This window comes from Eucyclogobius newberryi, unplaced genomic scaffold (genome assembly GCF_026437365.1).
Source record: "Eucyclogobius newberryi isolate DKJ021-1_F unplaced genomic scaffold, fEucNew1.0.hap1 SCAF_15, whole genome shotgun sequence".
In the NCBI taxonomy this organism is placed as follows: domain Eukaryota; kingdom Metazoa; phylum Chordata; class Actinopteri; order Gobiiformes; family Gobiidae; genus Eucyclogobius; species Eucyclogobius newberryi.
The window spans coordinates 6,476,591-6,493,606 of NW_027315779.1; the positions used below are offsets into that span (position 1 = coordinate 6,476,591).

General features: G+C 39.1%; 1 protein-coding gene across 1 annotated transcript in view; it reads right to left on the reverse strand.

Annotated features, from left to right (window-relative positions):
* ubl3a (ubiquitin-like 3a) overlaps positions 1–17,016 on the reverse strand; it is a 59,929-nt gene that overhangs the window by 8,387 nt on the left and 34,526 nt on the right. The window contains exon 2 of the mRNA XM_072445847.1: positions 4,500–4,608. Within this exon, the coding sequence (XP_072301948.1) occupies positions 4,500–4,608 (109 nt within the window). The remainder of the gene's footprint in view (positions 1–4,499; positions 4,609–17,016) is intronic.

The window sequence follows — 17,016 nt, forward strand, 5'->3', positions numbered from 1 at the left end:
CGGGACGTCTTTGGGAATGTGAGGAGGAGAGGAGCGTTAGGTGTGGCTGGGAAGAGGAGAAGACAGGGCAGTAAATGAGAGGGAGCCTGGAGTCCAGATGTGTCTAGAGTCAGTGAAGGGTGTTACTGCGAAACGCCGGGACCTGACCGAGTTCACATGTGCCCCGCCCCGCAGGAACGAACGACTGAAGGGTCAGCGACACGAGGCGTTCAAGAACAACTCAATATGTCCACCTAAAGAGCAGAGTCAAATGCTTAAAATACAAATAAACATCTAAATACAATTGTTTTTTCTTTAACGCATGCCCTTTTTGACTTGTTGTTTTATCATTGTTCATTGTTTTATGTTGGACTGAATCACCAAAGCAAGTTCTTTTGTTTGTGAATTTTGTTAATTGGCAATGGCAATAAACCAAGAATTTGCTATAAAAGCTCAAAATTTAAGACTGATTTTAACACCACAATGACAATAAAACAAATTGTAATGTTATTTTCAACACAACATTGGTAGTTTCTTTAGTATTACCATGACTAGTTCTGAAATAGATCAAAACCATTTTAAAACTATTGATGAAAGGTTCAATTGTGTCCTATTTATGTCATTTTTGTACTGTTTAGTATTGATTAGTATCTGGGTATTGATTTTTTTGGACAACCCTACTAACAAGCAAAATATTTTCCATGGACTAATCAATTTCAGATGGTTGTTTATGTCGGGGCTTAAACAAACAGCATTCATTTACCAAGAATTGTCTTTGATGAACTTATATTCACTTTCATCCAGGCAATTTTGTGTTTTCTGTCACTCTAAACCTTCAAAACTTATTTCTGTCAAACTCTTTTGTTCTGGCTTTGAGCAAACAAAACATACAAATGAAAAATACATGAAAAATAAGATTCAACTGCATCTGTTGACCCCAAATGAGCTCAATTCTATTATCAAAATCACAACAGAATTCTAGGTTTTAAATGTCAACACTTTGACTTTTAACTCTAAAGGTATATTTATAATTGGGTTCTTCATATTCATAATTGAGTACTTAAATACATTTGAAGGGATTTTTTTTTAGATACTTTAACTTTTGCTTGAGTATGTTATACTTGCTGCTGTATCTGACACAGAATTGAGTACCGTATTTTCGGGACTATAAGTTGCACCGTTTTTCATAGTTTTGTCCGGGGTGCAACTTTACTTATACTCCGGAGTGACTTATATGTGATATTATTTGTTATTTCCACACTTGCAACTGCATTTCATACTCCAGTGAGACTTATATATGTTTTTTTCTTCTCTATTATGCATTTTTTGGCTGGTGCGACTTTACTCCGGAAAATACGGTACTTCTTCTTCTTCTTCTGCCTATTCATGATCATGGCTTTGTACCAATTGTAACGCGTACTCTCGTGTCCCTTACTCGCTGCGTCGCAAACAAGCTTAACTGGCGCTCGTGCGATAAAAGCACAAACAACAGACGGCGTTTGGAGGTATGGAAGGTGCGGCTGCTGAGCTCAGCCCCGGATCAAATGCGCTGTGCTTTGGGAGTGGGCGTCGGACTGACCCGGAGCGAACGAGCCGCGATACATTCTTGCACGCAGTGATAATCAGAGCGAGAGGAGCAGAGGCTAATTACCCACGTCAAAGACTTTCCCACAATGCACTGCGCTCCTATGCAAGTAATTAGCCGGGCGCTGAATGTGATCTGTGGAAGTACAATACATGGAGCTTCCTCAAAGGCTTTTGTTGGAGATAAAAGACTGGAAGGATTTGTGGAAGGTGGAGGATTGGGATTTCAATAAGCACATTGTAGCAGCACTGACGTATAAAGTACCTTAAGTAACATGTAATATGATTAGGTCTGTCACCATAACACATTTTGAAGTGTGTTTTATTGCCACAAAAATTGAAAAAATCAATTATAGTACTAAAACTACATCACGCCGCGGACTAAATAACATTAAAGCCCTTTTCTGAATGTACAATATTGCTAAACAATATGAGCTGTGATAAATAAATAGCAGAATGAAACACTTAAATAGTTAATTAGTATCTATAATGAGTCTTTGGTGTCACTTATTTGACCTTAAAATGTAGTGCAAGAAAAGGTACAAACAATAAACATAAATATAATTTATTAAACCGTAAGTCCGTAAATCAAAGCCTAAATATTGTGACAGGCCTAAATCTGACTTTATACAGAGATGGAGGAAGTGTATAGTTGTGAAGTACTTTAAGAAGGGGAAAAATACTATTTTAAAAGGCCTAATACAGCTACAACAATGCAGCGAAAATAACACATAACAAATGTAAAAAGACTGTTCAGCAAAAGGAAAATCTTTTGGGTGAACAAAGTCGATGATTGTGATTGTGACGGGTCCAACACTGTAAATTGTGGAGCCACTTTTCACTTCTGTCCAGTGACAACACAGCAGAAACGTCAAAGGTTTGAGGAAATTGTTGTTATTTCATTGAATTTAAATCCTTGTTTGAATGTAACAAAACTTCTATAACTTTGTATGCGTTTATGTACAATACGCCCATTTTATACTTCTCTCTGAGCCACATATACAGATATAAAATGAGGGAGTGGCATCAGACATAAATAATAATAACAAAGAAAGGAATTAGAGCATATTAAGTTCTGAATAATTGTCCCGTTTTGTCCATTGTTTTTTAAATTTCATCCAATGTCATAGTTACCAGCTAAACAATGTAATTCAATCCTGAAACTATTACTACTACTATAAAGAAAATACTAATCACTGTTAAAATTACTGTCAAAATACTGTCCCCAAACTTGACACAGGCAAAAAGCAGTGATTATGCAACGTAAAGGTGCAACATAAAACAATGAATCATAAAACAGTCTATAGAGTCAAATATGGCATCAATAAATTAAGAATGTACTAATAAAATAAGGTATGAAAAGGTACCGAGATATTTACACAAACGTTGACAGATGGTCGGAAATAGTGCGGAATCTGAACAGTGGGTGAACAGTATTGGTTGAATAATTGAAGTGTTTATGAGTTCCGAGGGAAAGAAACACGTTTTTTCACCCTGCCTGAGGGGCGTGGCCTCCTGCCTGAGAGTGGGAGTGGCTCAAACAGTCCAGGGTGAGAAGGGTCAGACTGTGTGTGCACAGACTGTGGGACATCAGTGAACTGCCAAGTCAATTTAGACAGAACCACAAACCAGAGGATAGTAAATGTTTTGATTCCGCAGAACCAATCAGATAATATAGAATCTTAATGTTCCCCTAATTTAAATGCGTACTTGTAAAGAGCCTTCAGTTAAGCGTGTAAACGGCAGATGTAGTTTGTGATTTGTGGTGAAGTGAAATCAAACTCAACGTAGCACGGGTGTTTGGATGTTTTGGCTTTGGGCAGAGAAACACCCAGCCCTTTGAGACACTGAGCTCAGGCAGACAGCTGCAATTTGATGAAAAACATTCAAACATCCTTTTACTGCTTACCCAAGAGTCTCAGGGGCCGCAGATGCACTTCCCTCTCCCCAGTCACTTCCTCAAACGGATAGGAGGGAATTAAAGGCGTTCCCAGACCAGCGTCGCCATAGCACCAGAGTCTGTTTGTATTCGTATGTGTTGTTAGTCAAACGCAGAACCAGTTTGAGCCCAGTTTAGTCCTGATGTAGACTCACTTTTGTGCAGTTTTGGCCCTGGTTTAATTCTGGTCCAGTCCAGGTTTAGTCTGTGTTTAGAGCCTTTTTTGTGTGTCCAAGTGTGACCTCAATTCTCAGCTTTTATTTTTTTATGAGCTTCATAAAAAGTAAGAACTACAAAGACAGATTAGAAAACATGTTTTCTATTGATTTGTTTTAGAAGGACTCTTAATATTCTACAATAAATTAAGTATACATTTCAATACTGTGGCTGGCTACAGTTTTGTAGAAATTATAAATGGTCCTAAAAATACCATAACAAACCTTTAGTGTGATCATAATGTCATATTCTAAGAGATTAAATTGAGGAACTTTTATTCTTAACATTTAAGACTTTTTTTTATTCTTGGCGACCCAAAAATGGAGCAAAGGACCATGGTCTTTGTAGTTTAAATTCATCTAATTGTGAGTCGTGTCGTCATCATTCTAAAATTTCAAATTAGATTCTAAGAAGAAAGCCAATACCATTTTCACACCGCACTGAATGTATTAGACAGCAGAATGTACTGTTTACATTATCATAAGCAGGGGGTCTTACACAAGTTGTGACGAATTATGAAATGTATCGGGAAAGGTTCAATTTAGGTGATTCAGTATCAGTGCTAGTTCAAATGTGCATCTAGTTTTAAGACTTGTATCAATTAGTATCTCAATGTTGACGACCCTAATACTGAGAATACTTATATTACGACACCACAGCTGTCATTACATTACATTAAGACAGTGAAACCCAGAGTGTTTTCCTCTTTGCCTCAGCACTTATGACTAAACCAGTGACGAGTAAACCCTGTTTGTCCCGTCGTGTGAAAGTGCCGACTCACCCATGGGCCAGTTGTCGTACACGTGTTTTGCGATGTCTGCTGCCGAGTGGTTCGGAGAGAACAGGAATTCTTTCGTCTTGCCACTGACCAGGATGAGCCTCAGGTTTATCTGTAACACAAGTACACAGAGTACACGTAAGAGCAGAGGAAAAATCAGAGAGGCACGTCAGACTTTTCATTTAAAAGCAGGAAGCACGTGCAAGGTGGAAGTAATTTAATATGGAACATAAACTGTACATCCGGATAACTTCATGTCTGTCCAATATCCTGACGCCTCTTTAGACTTTTCCACATCTCACTTCAAACTGTTTGGAAACACACCTCATTGGATTACTTAATCTAAGAGGACGGGAATCATTTTTGCACAAGTAACTAACAACTGCTAACAACATTTAAGTCGACAAAACATTAAAGGAGACATATAATGCTTTTTTCAGGTACTTAATATAGAACTATAACATTGGTAGATTGTCATTTTACATTGTGATCATTGGAAAACGCAATATTGATCTCAAACAGCTTTAAAATAGACCACGTCCATTGACTTCCTGTTCAAAATTGCAGAACTGTTAAGCCCTGCCTCTTCACACTGACATTTCACAATTTTCAACTAGCAGCAGATTGTCATTTGTGTTTTTAGTAGCTATTTGACATTTTAGAGTCGGAATTACAGATTATGTATAAATCAACACTGAATAAGTTTATGAAAAGGAAACATAAAGCGATTTCCCCTTTAATAGTGACTAAAACAGCAGCTACAACTACTTCAGCGTAAAAGCAAATGTTAACGTCACAGTAATGTTTCAGAATGTAAAAAATCCGAAAAAGTAAAAACTCCAAATGCAATGAACTTAAAGAGCCGTTTTGCTTCATAAAGTTGTGAAAAGCGCTTTTAAACTCATAGCGGTTTATCTGTTGCATGCTGGGAGAGCTTTAGGTAAGTGAGTGGTACATGTGAACTGCTGCAAAGAGTTTAAAATGAACAAGTTCTGTTTTTCATGTTGTTTACACGTACAAACAGAGCCTTTAATTATTTGACTTATTAAATCTACAGCATCAACCTCTGCATCTGCACATTAAGGCAACGTACAGCGAGAATCCTTGTTTACCAATCGCTTGTATCGCGGCATCTCTATTGCAACTTTTACTCCCCTTTGTATTTTGGGTTGCATTTTTACAGGTAATTTCCTGTGGAGAGGCTCTTAAACCCTCCTGAGCTGCTCTTCCCCACTTTCATTATTATTTGTGAACACATTGGTTGTGATAACATGAGCTCGTTGCGACCGCCACTTGAAGTTTGCAGTCAAAACGAGATGGAAATGAGCTGGAAACCTCAATATTTCAAAATCAAAGTCAAAGTCGCTTTCAATTACAAGGCGACAAGCTCAATACTCAATATCACACTGATGATAACAACAAACTGTCCTTTTCAACACAAAATAATAGTACTTTTTATGTTACCATGTGATCTTATAGTGCAGATGAAGTATAAGACCTAAAACTGGTCAGGGAAGGTGAAATTGTGCCCTATTTTTGCGTTTTATTTTAAATGTTATGTATCAGTACGTTCAAACAAGTGCCTTCTCGTTTTGAGTCAACTTTCAGTATCGATTAGTACAGTATTTTCCGGACTAAACTTTTTTCAATGTTTTGGCCGGGGTGCAACTTATACTTATATTTATACTTATATACTTATACTCCGGAGCGACTTATATATGATATGATTTGTTATTTTCACACTTGCAACTGCATTTCATACTGCAGTGCAACTTATATATGTTTTTTTCGTCTATTATGCATTTTTTGGCTGGTGCGACTTATAGTCCGGAAAATACGGTAATACCTGATTTCCGACATGTTTGACAACCAATGTTTAAAGGTGCACTATATGAGACTTTTCTGTTGCATCTGCTCGTCTCCATGGAGATGTGTTTGAGAGAGTTCCACAGTACGGCATTAAAAGTCTCCGTCAGATCTGTGGGCGAAGCTCAGAAGAGTGCGTGTTTTCCGAGGGAGCAATAAAACACCTGCAAGTTAAGTTCAATGTCATTCTGTCAAACATTCAAGAACATCGCCATGGAGACAAGCCAGTGGCGATTAGAAAAGTTATAAAGTGCACCTTTAAGATATGCTTTGTAACGAGAAGGTCACACCGCAGGCACAAGGCATGGGCTGAATTCAGACTTTACGGCTTTAAAAGTATTGTTTATGATCATATTTCAAACAAGCCTTGAAATATTATACTACAATAATAAGTACATGTTGTCCGTTTATGCTACGTAATATAAGCATGGTGAGAAATAGGTTTATCGCCGTATTGACAGTCATAAATCAGCATAAAACTGATTAAAAGTGGAGGTTAATGCATATTTTCCATTAGCAAAAACACTGTAATTAAGTCTGAAAAAGCACCATGAAATCACACTCTGAAAAGAAATAACAGCATAATAAACTGGCACTGCAGAAAGCTTAATTAATTATCGCAGTTCATCATTATTTAAGCAAATTTGTGGTTCTGAACATTTTGAGCTCTTTATGATCGTTGTATGGCGACGATAAAGGACAATTAGCGCTTGTTAAGTTTGCAATGCATTTTTCTGTCAGAAGATCAGGCTGTTTAAACTCTACACAACATAACTGCTACAGCGTTTTTACGTTTGCAGGAGGAGGAAACGTCATTACTTTGAGTTGAATGGCACTGGCATTGTTTTTGTGTAGCTCAGGAGATTAACAAAACTTTATTTCTTTCCGATATGGGGAAAAACAATGATTTTCTTTTCTTTTTTTGGTCATAATGCACTTCCAAATAAGATAAGATAACCTTTTTTTGTCCCACAATGGGGAAATTACAATGCAACACAGATTAGGCACAGAAGTATAATAATAAAAAACAGGGGGAAAAAACAATAAAAAACTCTAATACTGTTACTAAAGATAACTCTTATTTACAGCTGGTCCAAATCCAACCTAAAACACAATTGAAATAAAATACTATATTGACTCAACAGCTTGAAGTATATATTTGGGGGACTCAATAGTAATCGGGAATGTGTACATTAGTGGGAAATGTTGTGTGAGCTGGTTTCACTGAGGATTTTGTTTTATTTTGAAAAACACAGAACAGAGAATCCTATGAAAATGTTGTGCTTTTAAAAGTTTTCTTAAACGTCTTGTGTTTAAAATGTGTATATGTTTTTATAATTGTGTTTGAAGAGGTTTTAACCTCAATGTAGTTTTCTTTTTTCCTTTTTAAATAAAAATAAATAATGCAACTTGTATGATTATAGTCACTAAAGCATACTAACGAATGACTCGAGTGTTTAACCCGGCTTTGCGTTTGTTGTAGTTTACGTTCTCCACTATAGAGCACAAAAGAACGCAAAGTAGCACATAACAAAGAAATAAAACTAAATTACAGCATGTCTAGTTGTAAAAAAAAGTCCAAAGTCTGTCAAATAGTTACATTTTGTTGCTGAGATATAGAAAAAGCTTTCAGTGATTCTGCTGTTTAAGAGTTAGTGGCGTAAAGCCGCTTCAACACGTGATATTTTGTTGTAGTTACAAATATATTTCACTTCAGTATGTGTTATCGTGACATCACAAGAGGCTCGCGGTCCCTGCACCAGCGCTTGAGACCCTTCCTCTCCCTCAGAGTCTTTAAGCCCCGGGAGCCGGAGAGGTCTGTCTGGAGATGTCTGTTTGCTTAGCGCGTGGCCCGAGCACGTGCATGTCACTGTGGCCTCTCCATGTGCCCCCTCCCGCCCCGCCCCGTCCTGCCTCCCCTCGCCCCCGCCCCGCCTCCCCCCACTGCACACGGACACACACGCACTGCAAAAAGGAAACGTCGACAAAAGGATGACGGATTAACTTCACTCACTTCGGATTAATAACATGACTTTTGAGCAGTCTTGTCTCTTAGAGGTGGGCAATGTATACAATGTTGCTTGGAAGATTTGAATTTTAATGTTGAGTAACTGATTAGTATGAAAATGTATGTTGTAACTTTCTAATAAGGTGATATTCTGCACTTGTTTGATCAGTTTAAAGATATGTTTTAACACATTTTTGTTCTGTTTTGTTTGTATTGTCTACATTTAAAGTTATTCAACTGTAGAACTGACAAATTTGATTGATCCAGAGGGAAAAATATGAAGCCTATCAAAATGTGAAAAGGCTAAAAATGGTAAAGTTAAATCTTTTAATGAATTACTAATTTCTTTGATTTTTTTGCATACATTTTAGTTTTATACATTTGTATTTTTATACCTGGCTTCAATATGAAATGGTTGTATGCACATTTATGTTTATTTTGATCAGTAAGATGCAAAAAGTTCTTCTTACTTTAAGTGCAATTTTATTATTTCACGAACTTGGTCTGAAGAATAAAACAATGAACTAAACAGAAATATCTTGGAATCAGTCAAATCACATAGACCTGGTATGTAATAAACAAACATGAATAAGTCAAACCTAATCAATATATGTCATCGATCATCAAGTCATTCTAAGCTCTTTTTGCAGTGCACTCACTGTTTGAATGATGTAATCTCAGTAACGCACAGGATTGAGACACAGAGCTCCCCAAGAACGTTATCGCATCAGCTTAAGAGTTTAAAACCAGCATCAAGCCACAAACACACACAAAACACACACATACAAACACACACACACGCACACACACACACAAACACGCACACACGTACACACAAAAACACACAAACACAAACACGCACACACACACAAAACATGTACACGCACAAAGACACAAAACACAACAGTAATGTGCCGTCAACAACATGGAGCTCAGGGTGAAAGGCACAAACACACACACGCACAAACACACGTACACGCACGCACGCAAGGCACAAACACACAAACACACGCACAAACGCACACACACACACACACGTACACACACACACACGTACACACACACATATACACACAACCGTAATGTGCCGTCAACAACATGGAGCTCAGGGTGAAAGGCACAAACACACACACACGCACAAACACACGTACACGCACGCACGCAAGGCACAAACACACAAACACACGCACAAACACACGCACACACACACGTACACACACACACACGTACACACACACACGTACACACACACATATACACACAACCGTAATGTGCCGTCAACAACATGGAGCTCAGGGTGAAAGGCACAAACACACACACGCACAAACACACGTACACGCACGCACGCAAGGCACAAACACACACACACACACACACGCACAAACACATGCACATACACACGTACACACACACACACACACACATACACACACACACACACACACACACACACACGTACACACACACATATACACACAACCGTAATGTGCCGTTAACAACATGGAGCTCAGGGTAAAAGGCTGACCCTGGACTGAGCTCACAGCACAACAACAACAGACGAGACACGGGCCAGATCCAAATGTGTATATTTTGTGTCCGCGTTCTAAACGACTCAACGATTAATCGAAGGAATAATCGGCAGACTAATCAATTGTGAAAATAATTGATAGTTGCAGCCCTACTAAATACTAAACTTCATTCAAAAGTACTCTGACGCTATAGTATTTACCAGTAGTGACTAGGCTGGGCAATATTTACAAAAACTATTATCTCTATATTTTTGGGGTCTCTTGATAACGATGTTCAGACAGATATGATGTAAATCCAACAGAAGTGTGTTAAATCATGTATTTGAATGTATTAGTCAAGGTTTAATTATCAGACCAATGTGAAACGCCTGTAACATTTATCACAAAAGTGCAGAAATATACCTTTATTTGAAACTTTACAGTATCATTTCTGTCATTTTTATTTTTAATCAGCATTTTTTGTAGCAATTTTAACTACAAACGATATACTCAATATTCCAATTTTGCAACTTAATCTAAATTTAGTTTGTAAGAAGACTGTTGCCTCCATTAACAAGCTTAAGAAGTTGGAAGAAGTACATTTTTCCCATGGACTTTAAAAAAAATAAAGAAATAAATCATACTCATTGTTAGAATTACAGCTTGCTTGGGGATAATCAAGCCATGAGTAAACAAGGCGTATTACTATATTTCAAATGTGTATCTGTTATTAACTTTTAGAATTTTTGAAAAGTCTATGGGGAAAATCAATGGGAAATTTACTTCCTGAACCTCGGTAGGGCTTTGACATTGTGCTCCATAAGCTCTACAATGGAAAACCTTCTCCTTTTTAACTATAATTCCCTATATTCCCTAGTGATTCGCATCATTTCTGACTATTTTCAATCAGTCTGTGAAGCACGTTCAAAGCGAGCACATCTTAAGCTTTTGAAATCACATCATAAACACCATTTTCAGACGGCGGTCATGAACGCTCACAGACAGATGAACACCCCCCCTCCCCCCCACCACCGCAGCACACCTGTTCGTTTCCATGCCGTCTCTATGGTGACGGCCGGAGGTGGGAGCCACGACCTCATCTCCCCCCCACATCGCCCAGCCCTGCTTCACGCTCGTCTCCTCCTGGTCTGATCCGAGTGAGGGAATGTAACAAGAACATCTGTCCAATTCAGTCAGATGAGAGAACTATCGCCACGGAGACGCAACTAGGCTGAAGTCTGTGGAGAGGCAAGCCAGCTCCAGCTTGTTTCTCGAGATAAAGTTTGATGCCAAAGCGGAACGTTCAGTAATGACATCTCAACGGACACAATCAGGTGCGAGAACCACAAAGAGAACATTTGCACATTTACAGTTTGGACACTCATTGCTTTTCCTCACACCTCAAAGACTCGACAAACGACAGAGGAAATAACTTTTACTTACAAATGACAGCCCGACCGTTACAGTGCGCACAACAAAAGGAAATATTGATGAACGAAAGATGTCACAAATCTAGATGGATACTGTCACTCAAAGCACACATTTAGAACGCGTGAAAAACATTTTAAAGTGCAAGAATAAAACATATTTTAAATACATTTATATAGAAAAATAGGCAGTTCATTCCTTTATACAAAAGCACATACAGTATTTTTGTGCAGCCTGAGAGCAGCAGTGTATCTCATGTTTATCCAGAGCAAATGATTCAGATTTGAAGTGTATTTCTTTAAAATGCATATGTTCATTCAACAATTAAGAATGTATGAAAGGTAACATACTATTTTAGATCCAACATTTCCATTTTTGAGCGTGGTACTGCCATTATATTTGAATCTTACCAATAATGACATTGTTTATCCAAATGATGAGTGTCTTAATGTAAATGTAAAGTGATTTGTCAACGAGTTTGACTAAACTAAGCCTTTTATTTTCAGATTTGGTTCAAACTGGAGACACTAGAAAGCAGTCAAGTGCCCAGACTAAAACAATCACCCGACATAAGACATAGTAATATTTTGACACAAGTGGGTTTCTTTTATGAGTTCTTGGGATTTTCCAGCTTGTAAAAACTCTGGCCCGTAAAAGACGTTCTGTGCAAGAAGCGAGAACTGGAGCAAATGCGGAAACTTATAGACATTTCCAGTCATTTTAGAAAGTTTGAAACACAACTTGTAGAGCTGTACATTAAATAAAATGTCCTTTACACATGTTTCTACACCGTTTACGAATCTCACAAACTCCTACGTGGGTTTTCAAACTGCGGACCGAGCAAAGCGCTATCGCTTTGAACGGTTTTCATAACAATATGCGATATTCCGCCGCGTTAAACAATGAGAAGCGGAGTTACTTTCCAGTACGAGGAGACAGACAATGTGTTTTCCATTATTACACTGCTAAGCGCTCATCTTATCGCTCTCATTCCCATCCATGCAGAGGACTTTGCCTTTCCATTCGAGGCGTTTCCAATTCCGCGTCGCCAATGAAGGCTTTTATTATTGCCTACTGTTTTCATTGACTTTAACTCAATCAGACCTTTCTGCCCCTCCCCCATTCCCCAGGGCAAGCACCAGCGCCCACCCCCCCATCCCACCCCACACGCAAACACAGAAACATACAGTGCAATATGTCGGTGTTCTGCAGATTAAACGGCTTCAGGTGGAAAGCGCGCGCAAGATTAGCAATGTCTCCGCTCGAGCGTAAACAAAGTCAACGTACTCGCGTCTTCGGGCGGGCGGTATGAGTCGGGCGGGTTGCATCGTAGGGATCAGCGTTGACAACTGCAGTCGATGATGATGCGGGGCTGATGAGGAGCTTGTAGTGCGCGGAAAATGTCGGCGGTGTCATCTATGAATCACGTTTGTTCTGGTTTATGCCATTCGATTTGAGTTGTGGACGTAGCCTGGTGCACACGGCGCATATTCCTCTGCAGGTTTTCTGTGTGTCTCCATTTTACCAACGCAGTGAGCGAACAAGGAAGAGAATAATGCCCTTGTAGAAACTGTCTGGTGACAAAAAAAAGCTTGCTATTGGAGGGATAATGTAGATCAATTCGTTCCATTTTGTGTCTGGTTCACATTCTTGATTCAACACCACAAACTGCAACTGTGGTTTGACTTAATTATGAGCAATACTGACTTAATCATGTGCAATACTGTCATATTCCTGTGCAATTACTGTCATACTCATACGCAATAATGTCATATTAATGTGCAATACTCATACGCAATAATGTCATATTCATGTGCAATACTCATATGCAATAATGTCATATTCATGTGCAATACTCATATGCAATAATGTCATATTCATGTGCAATACTCATATGCAATAATGTCATATTCATGTGCAATACTCATATGCAATAATGTCATATTCATGTGCAATACTCATATGCAATAATGTCATATTAATGTGCAATACTCATATGCAATAATGTCATATTAATGTGCAATACTCATATGCAATAATGTCATATTCATGTGCAATACTCATATGCAATAATGTCATATTCATGTGCAATACTCATATGCAATAATGTCATTCATGTGCAATACTCATACGCAATAATGTCATATAGATGTGCAATACTCATACGCAATAATGTCATATTCATGTGCAATACTCATATGCAATAATGTCATATTAATGTGCATATAACTGCTGTAAATAAGAGTGTTTACTTTGCCACAATTACTATTATTATTACTATTATTATTTGTCGTATGTTATCTTATTTTTATTTTAGTTTATTATTTTTTCCCTCTATTCCTTATTAAGAATATGAGCGGTTCTGTCTATAAGAGTGTGTTTTTTAAAGCTTTCTATAAGTTATCTGTTCTCCTACTCCTGTATCTACTTGCGTTGCAACACCGAAATTTCCCCATTGTGTGGACAAATAAAGACTTATCTTAACTGTAGAAGTGGTGAATCAGAAACAAGCTGGAAGTACTGTGCATCTACATAAAGTATTTTAACGTTACTGCTTCATAGACCCATCATTATCATGGTGAGAACGTATAGTTAAAAATATGGCAGGGCAGAACCAAGTTTAAAATGTTTTTGAGTTAAATGCCAGTGTTTAAATATCTGGTATCGTTTAGGTCTAGGAAATTAATGTTGAAAGACATTTTTTGTTTTGTTTTGAATAATACAAATTAATTGAATTAAAAAGTCATGATCAATCAATCTGAGAAAACGTGTTGTCATATTTCCCATCCCCAGATACATCTAAACGTGACAGATTGTGGCTGTGGGCTTTATACTGTCCTAATAAACATTTATAGATAAAGCAACGCACGTCACATGGTCCCGTGGCAATAGAGCTAAAACAATACTTCAAAGATAGACGAGTTTCATCTGTGAAGACTCATTGCCAAAGGAACCATGGAAACAAGCAGCAGGCCAAGTGCGAGTCAGGTTTGTGGAGCTGCAAGCCTGCTCACAAGAAGAACGCATGTTTTTCACTGCAATAAAAACATCCAAAAGTTAAAAGAAAAACAAATTGTTGCTGCCTTTGTGGCTCTTGTCTGTTTTGTTATAAAAAGGTGAGGCTTTCCAAAAACATTCAACACATTATCTTTGTTTAATTATAATCAGCATTGTTAAATATTGATAAATTGGATCCAAAATGTAATCTTGCTGATAATTGTGAAACGCTGGTCCCCCAAACGCATTAGTCCAGCAGAGGCACTGGGCTGTTATCCGGCCGCATGTGTCAGAACCATGATTTCCTCCTATTTTTTAACAATAAAATAAAAACAATCAGAGATAAATTAGATGAAATTACCCCCGCTATTAGCCCTGAACTAGCCCAAGCTGTAAATCTAACGTCCCATATAAATCCACCTGTAAACTTAGAAAGGTTCACAGCTGTCGATCAAGCAGAGATAACTTCAGCCATTATGTCCTCTAAAAGCTCAACTTGTGTCCTAGACCCCATTCCAAGCAGACTCCTCAAAGACATTCTTCCCCTAATTATAGACCCTATTCTTAATATAATAAATACTTTACTCGAAAGTGGCTATGTTCCACAGTCCTTCAAACATGCAGTCATTAAACCTCTTCTGAAAAAGCCTAATCTAGATCCCGACCTATTGGTAAACTACAGACCTATTTCAAATCTTCCCTTCGTCTCTAAAATCCTTGAAAAAGTTGTAGTAAAACAGCTTTGTCGCCACCTGCAGGACAATAACTTATTTGAAGTTTTCCAGTCAGGGTTCAGAGCCCACCACAGCACTGAAACTGCACTAGTTAAAGTCACAAATGATTTGTTATTAGCCGCTGACGATGGACTGGTCTCAATCCTGGTTCTCTTGGACCTCAGCGCAGCGTTTGACACCATTGACCACAACATTCTACTGCAGAGGTTAGAATGTGATGTAGGTGTTGGAGGAACAGCCCTCAGCTGGTTTAAATCCTATTTATCTGATAGGTACCAATTTGTTAATGTAAACCAGAGCTCCTCACCTTGCTCTAAAGTAATTTACGGTGTGCCACAGGGTTCGGTACTCGGTCCAATTCTGTTTACTCTTTACATGCTGCCATTAGGCAACATTATCAGAAAGCATGGCATTAACTTCCACTGCTATGCAGACGACACTCAGCTGTATTTATCAATGAAACCTGATCAGAGCGATCAAGTAGACAGACTTAGTGCTTGTGTGAAGGAGATAAAAACCTGGATGACACTAAACTACCTGCTTCTTAACCCTGAAAAAACCGAGGTCATTGTGCTTGGCCCTAAGCATCTACGAGACTCTCTATCTGAGCAGATAGTCACACTGGACAATGTTAGTGTAGCCTCCAGTTCTACTGTAAGAAACCTTGGAGTCTTATTTGACCAGGAGCTCTCATTTAAAGCTCATATAAATCAAGCTTGTAAAACAGCCTATTTCCATTTGCGCAACATAGCCAAAATCAGAAGAATCCTGCCTAAAAGTGATGCCGAAAAACTTATCCATGCATTTGTAACGACTAGATTAGACTACTGTAACTCCCTGCTTGCAGCGTGTCCTAAAAGCTCCATAAAAAGCTTTCAACTGGTTCAAAATGCAGCAGCAAGATTACTAACAGGAACAAAAAGAAGAGAGCACATTACGCCGGTGCTGAAGTCTCTTCACTGGCTCCCCGTCGAGTCTAGAATCAAATTCAAAATTCTACTCTTGACCTACAAAGCCATAAATGACATGGCCCCATCCTACCTCAAAGATGCTATAGAACCATATCATCCAAACAGAGCTCTTCGCTCTCAGAATGCCGGCCTTCTGGTGGTGCCAAGAGTCTCTAAAAGTACTGTAGGAGATAGAGCGTTTAGCTACCAAGCTCCTGTGTTATGGAATCAGCTCCCGACCCATGTTAAATATGCTGACACAGTCTCTTCATTTAAGTCCAGGCTTAAAACGTTCCTCTTCGAAATCGCTTATGGTCAGACTAGTTAGGAACAGAAACATAAACCCACAGCTTTAGCTACGCTGCCCTATGAGTAACTATGCTGGGGGAAGTATGACAGCTTGAGCACTATCCTCTTCTTCTTCTGACTACTTATGCTATCAAACAATATTTATTTTTTGATTCCACTTGCAAACTGTTCACCGCCTTCTTTTCTTTCTCTCACTCCTGAGGACCTGTGGACCCAGATGCCCCTCCCCTGGTGAAGTGGTCCCTGCCCTGTGTGGACGGTCCCTCATCTGCCTGAAGAGTGGGTCCAGCTCGACTCCGACGGTCCCTCATCTGCCTGAAGAGTGGGCCCAGCTCGCCTCAGACGGTCCCTCATCTGCCTGAAGAGTGGGTCCAGCTCGCCTCCGACGGTCCCTCATCTGCCTGAAGAGTGGGTCCAGTTCGCCTCAGTCGGTCCCTCATCTGCCTGAAGAGTGGGTCCAGTTCGCCTCAGTCGGTCTCTCATCTGCCTGAAGAGTGGGTCCAGCTCGACTCAGACGGTCCCTCATCTGCCTGAAGAGTGGGTCCAGCTCGCCTCAGACGGTCCCTCTTCTGCCTGAAGAGTGGGTCCAGTTCGCCTCAGTCGGTCCCTCATCTGCCTGAAGAGTGGGTCCAGCTCCAGTCTCCTCGTGTCCGTTTGTCCGTCTGTGAGAGTCGGATCTCTCCTTCACTGGAACTCCTCCAGGTTTCTACGCTTTTTTCC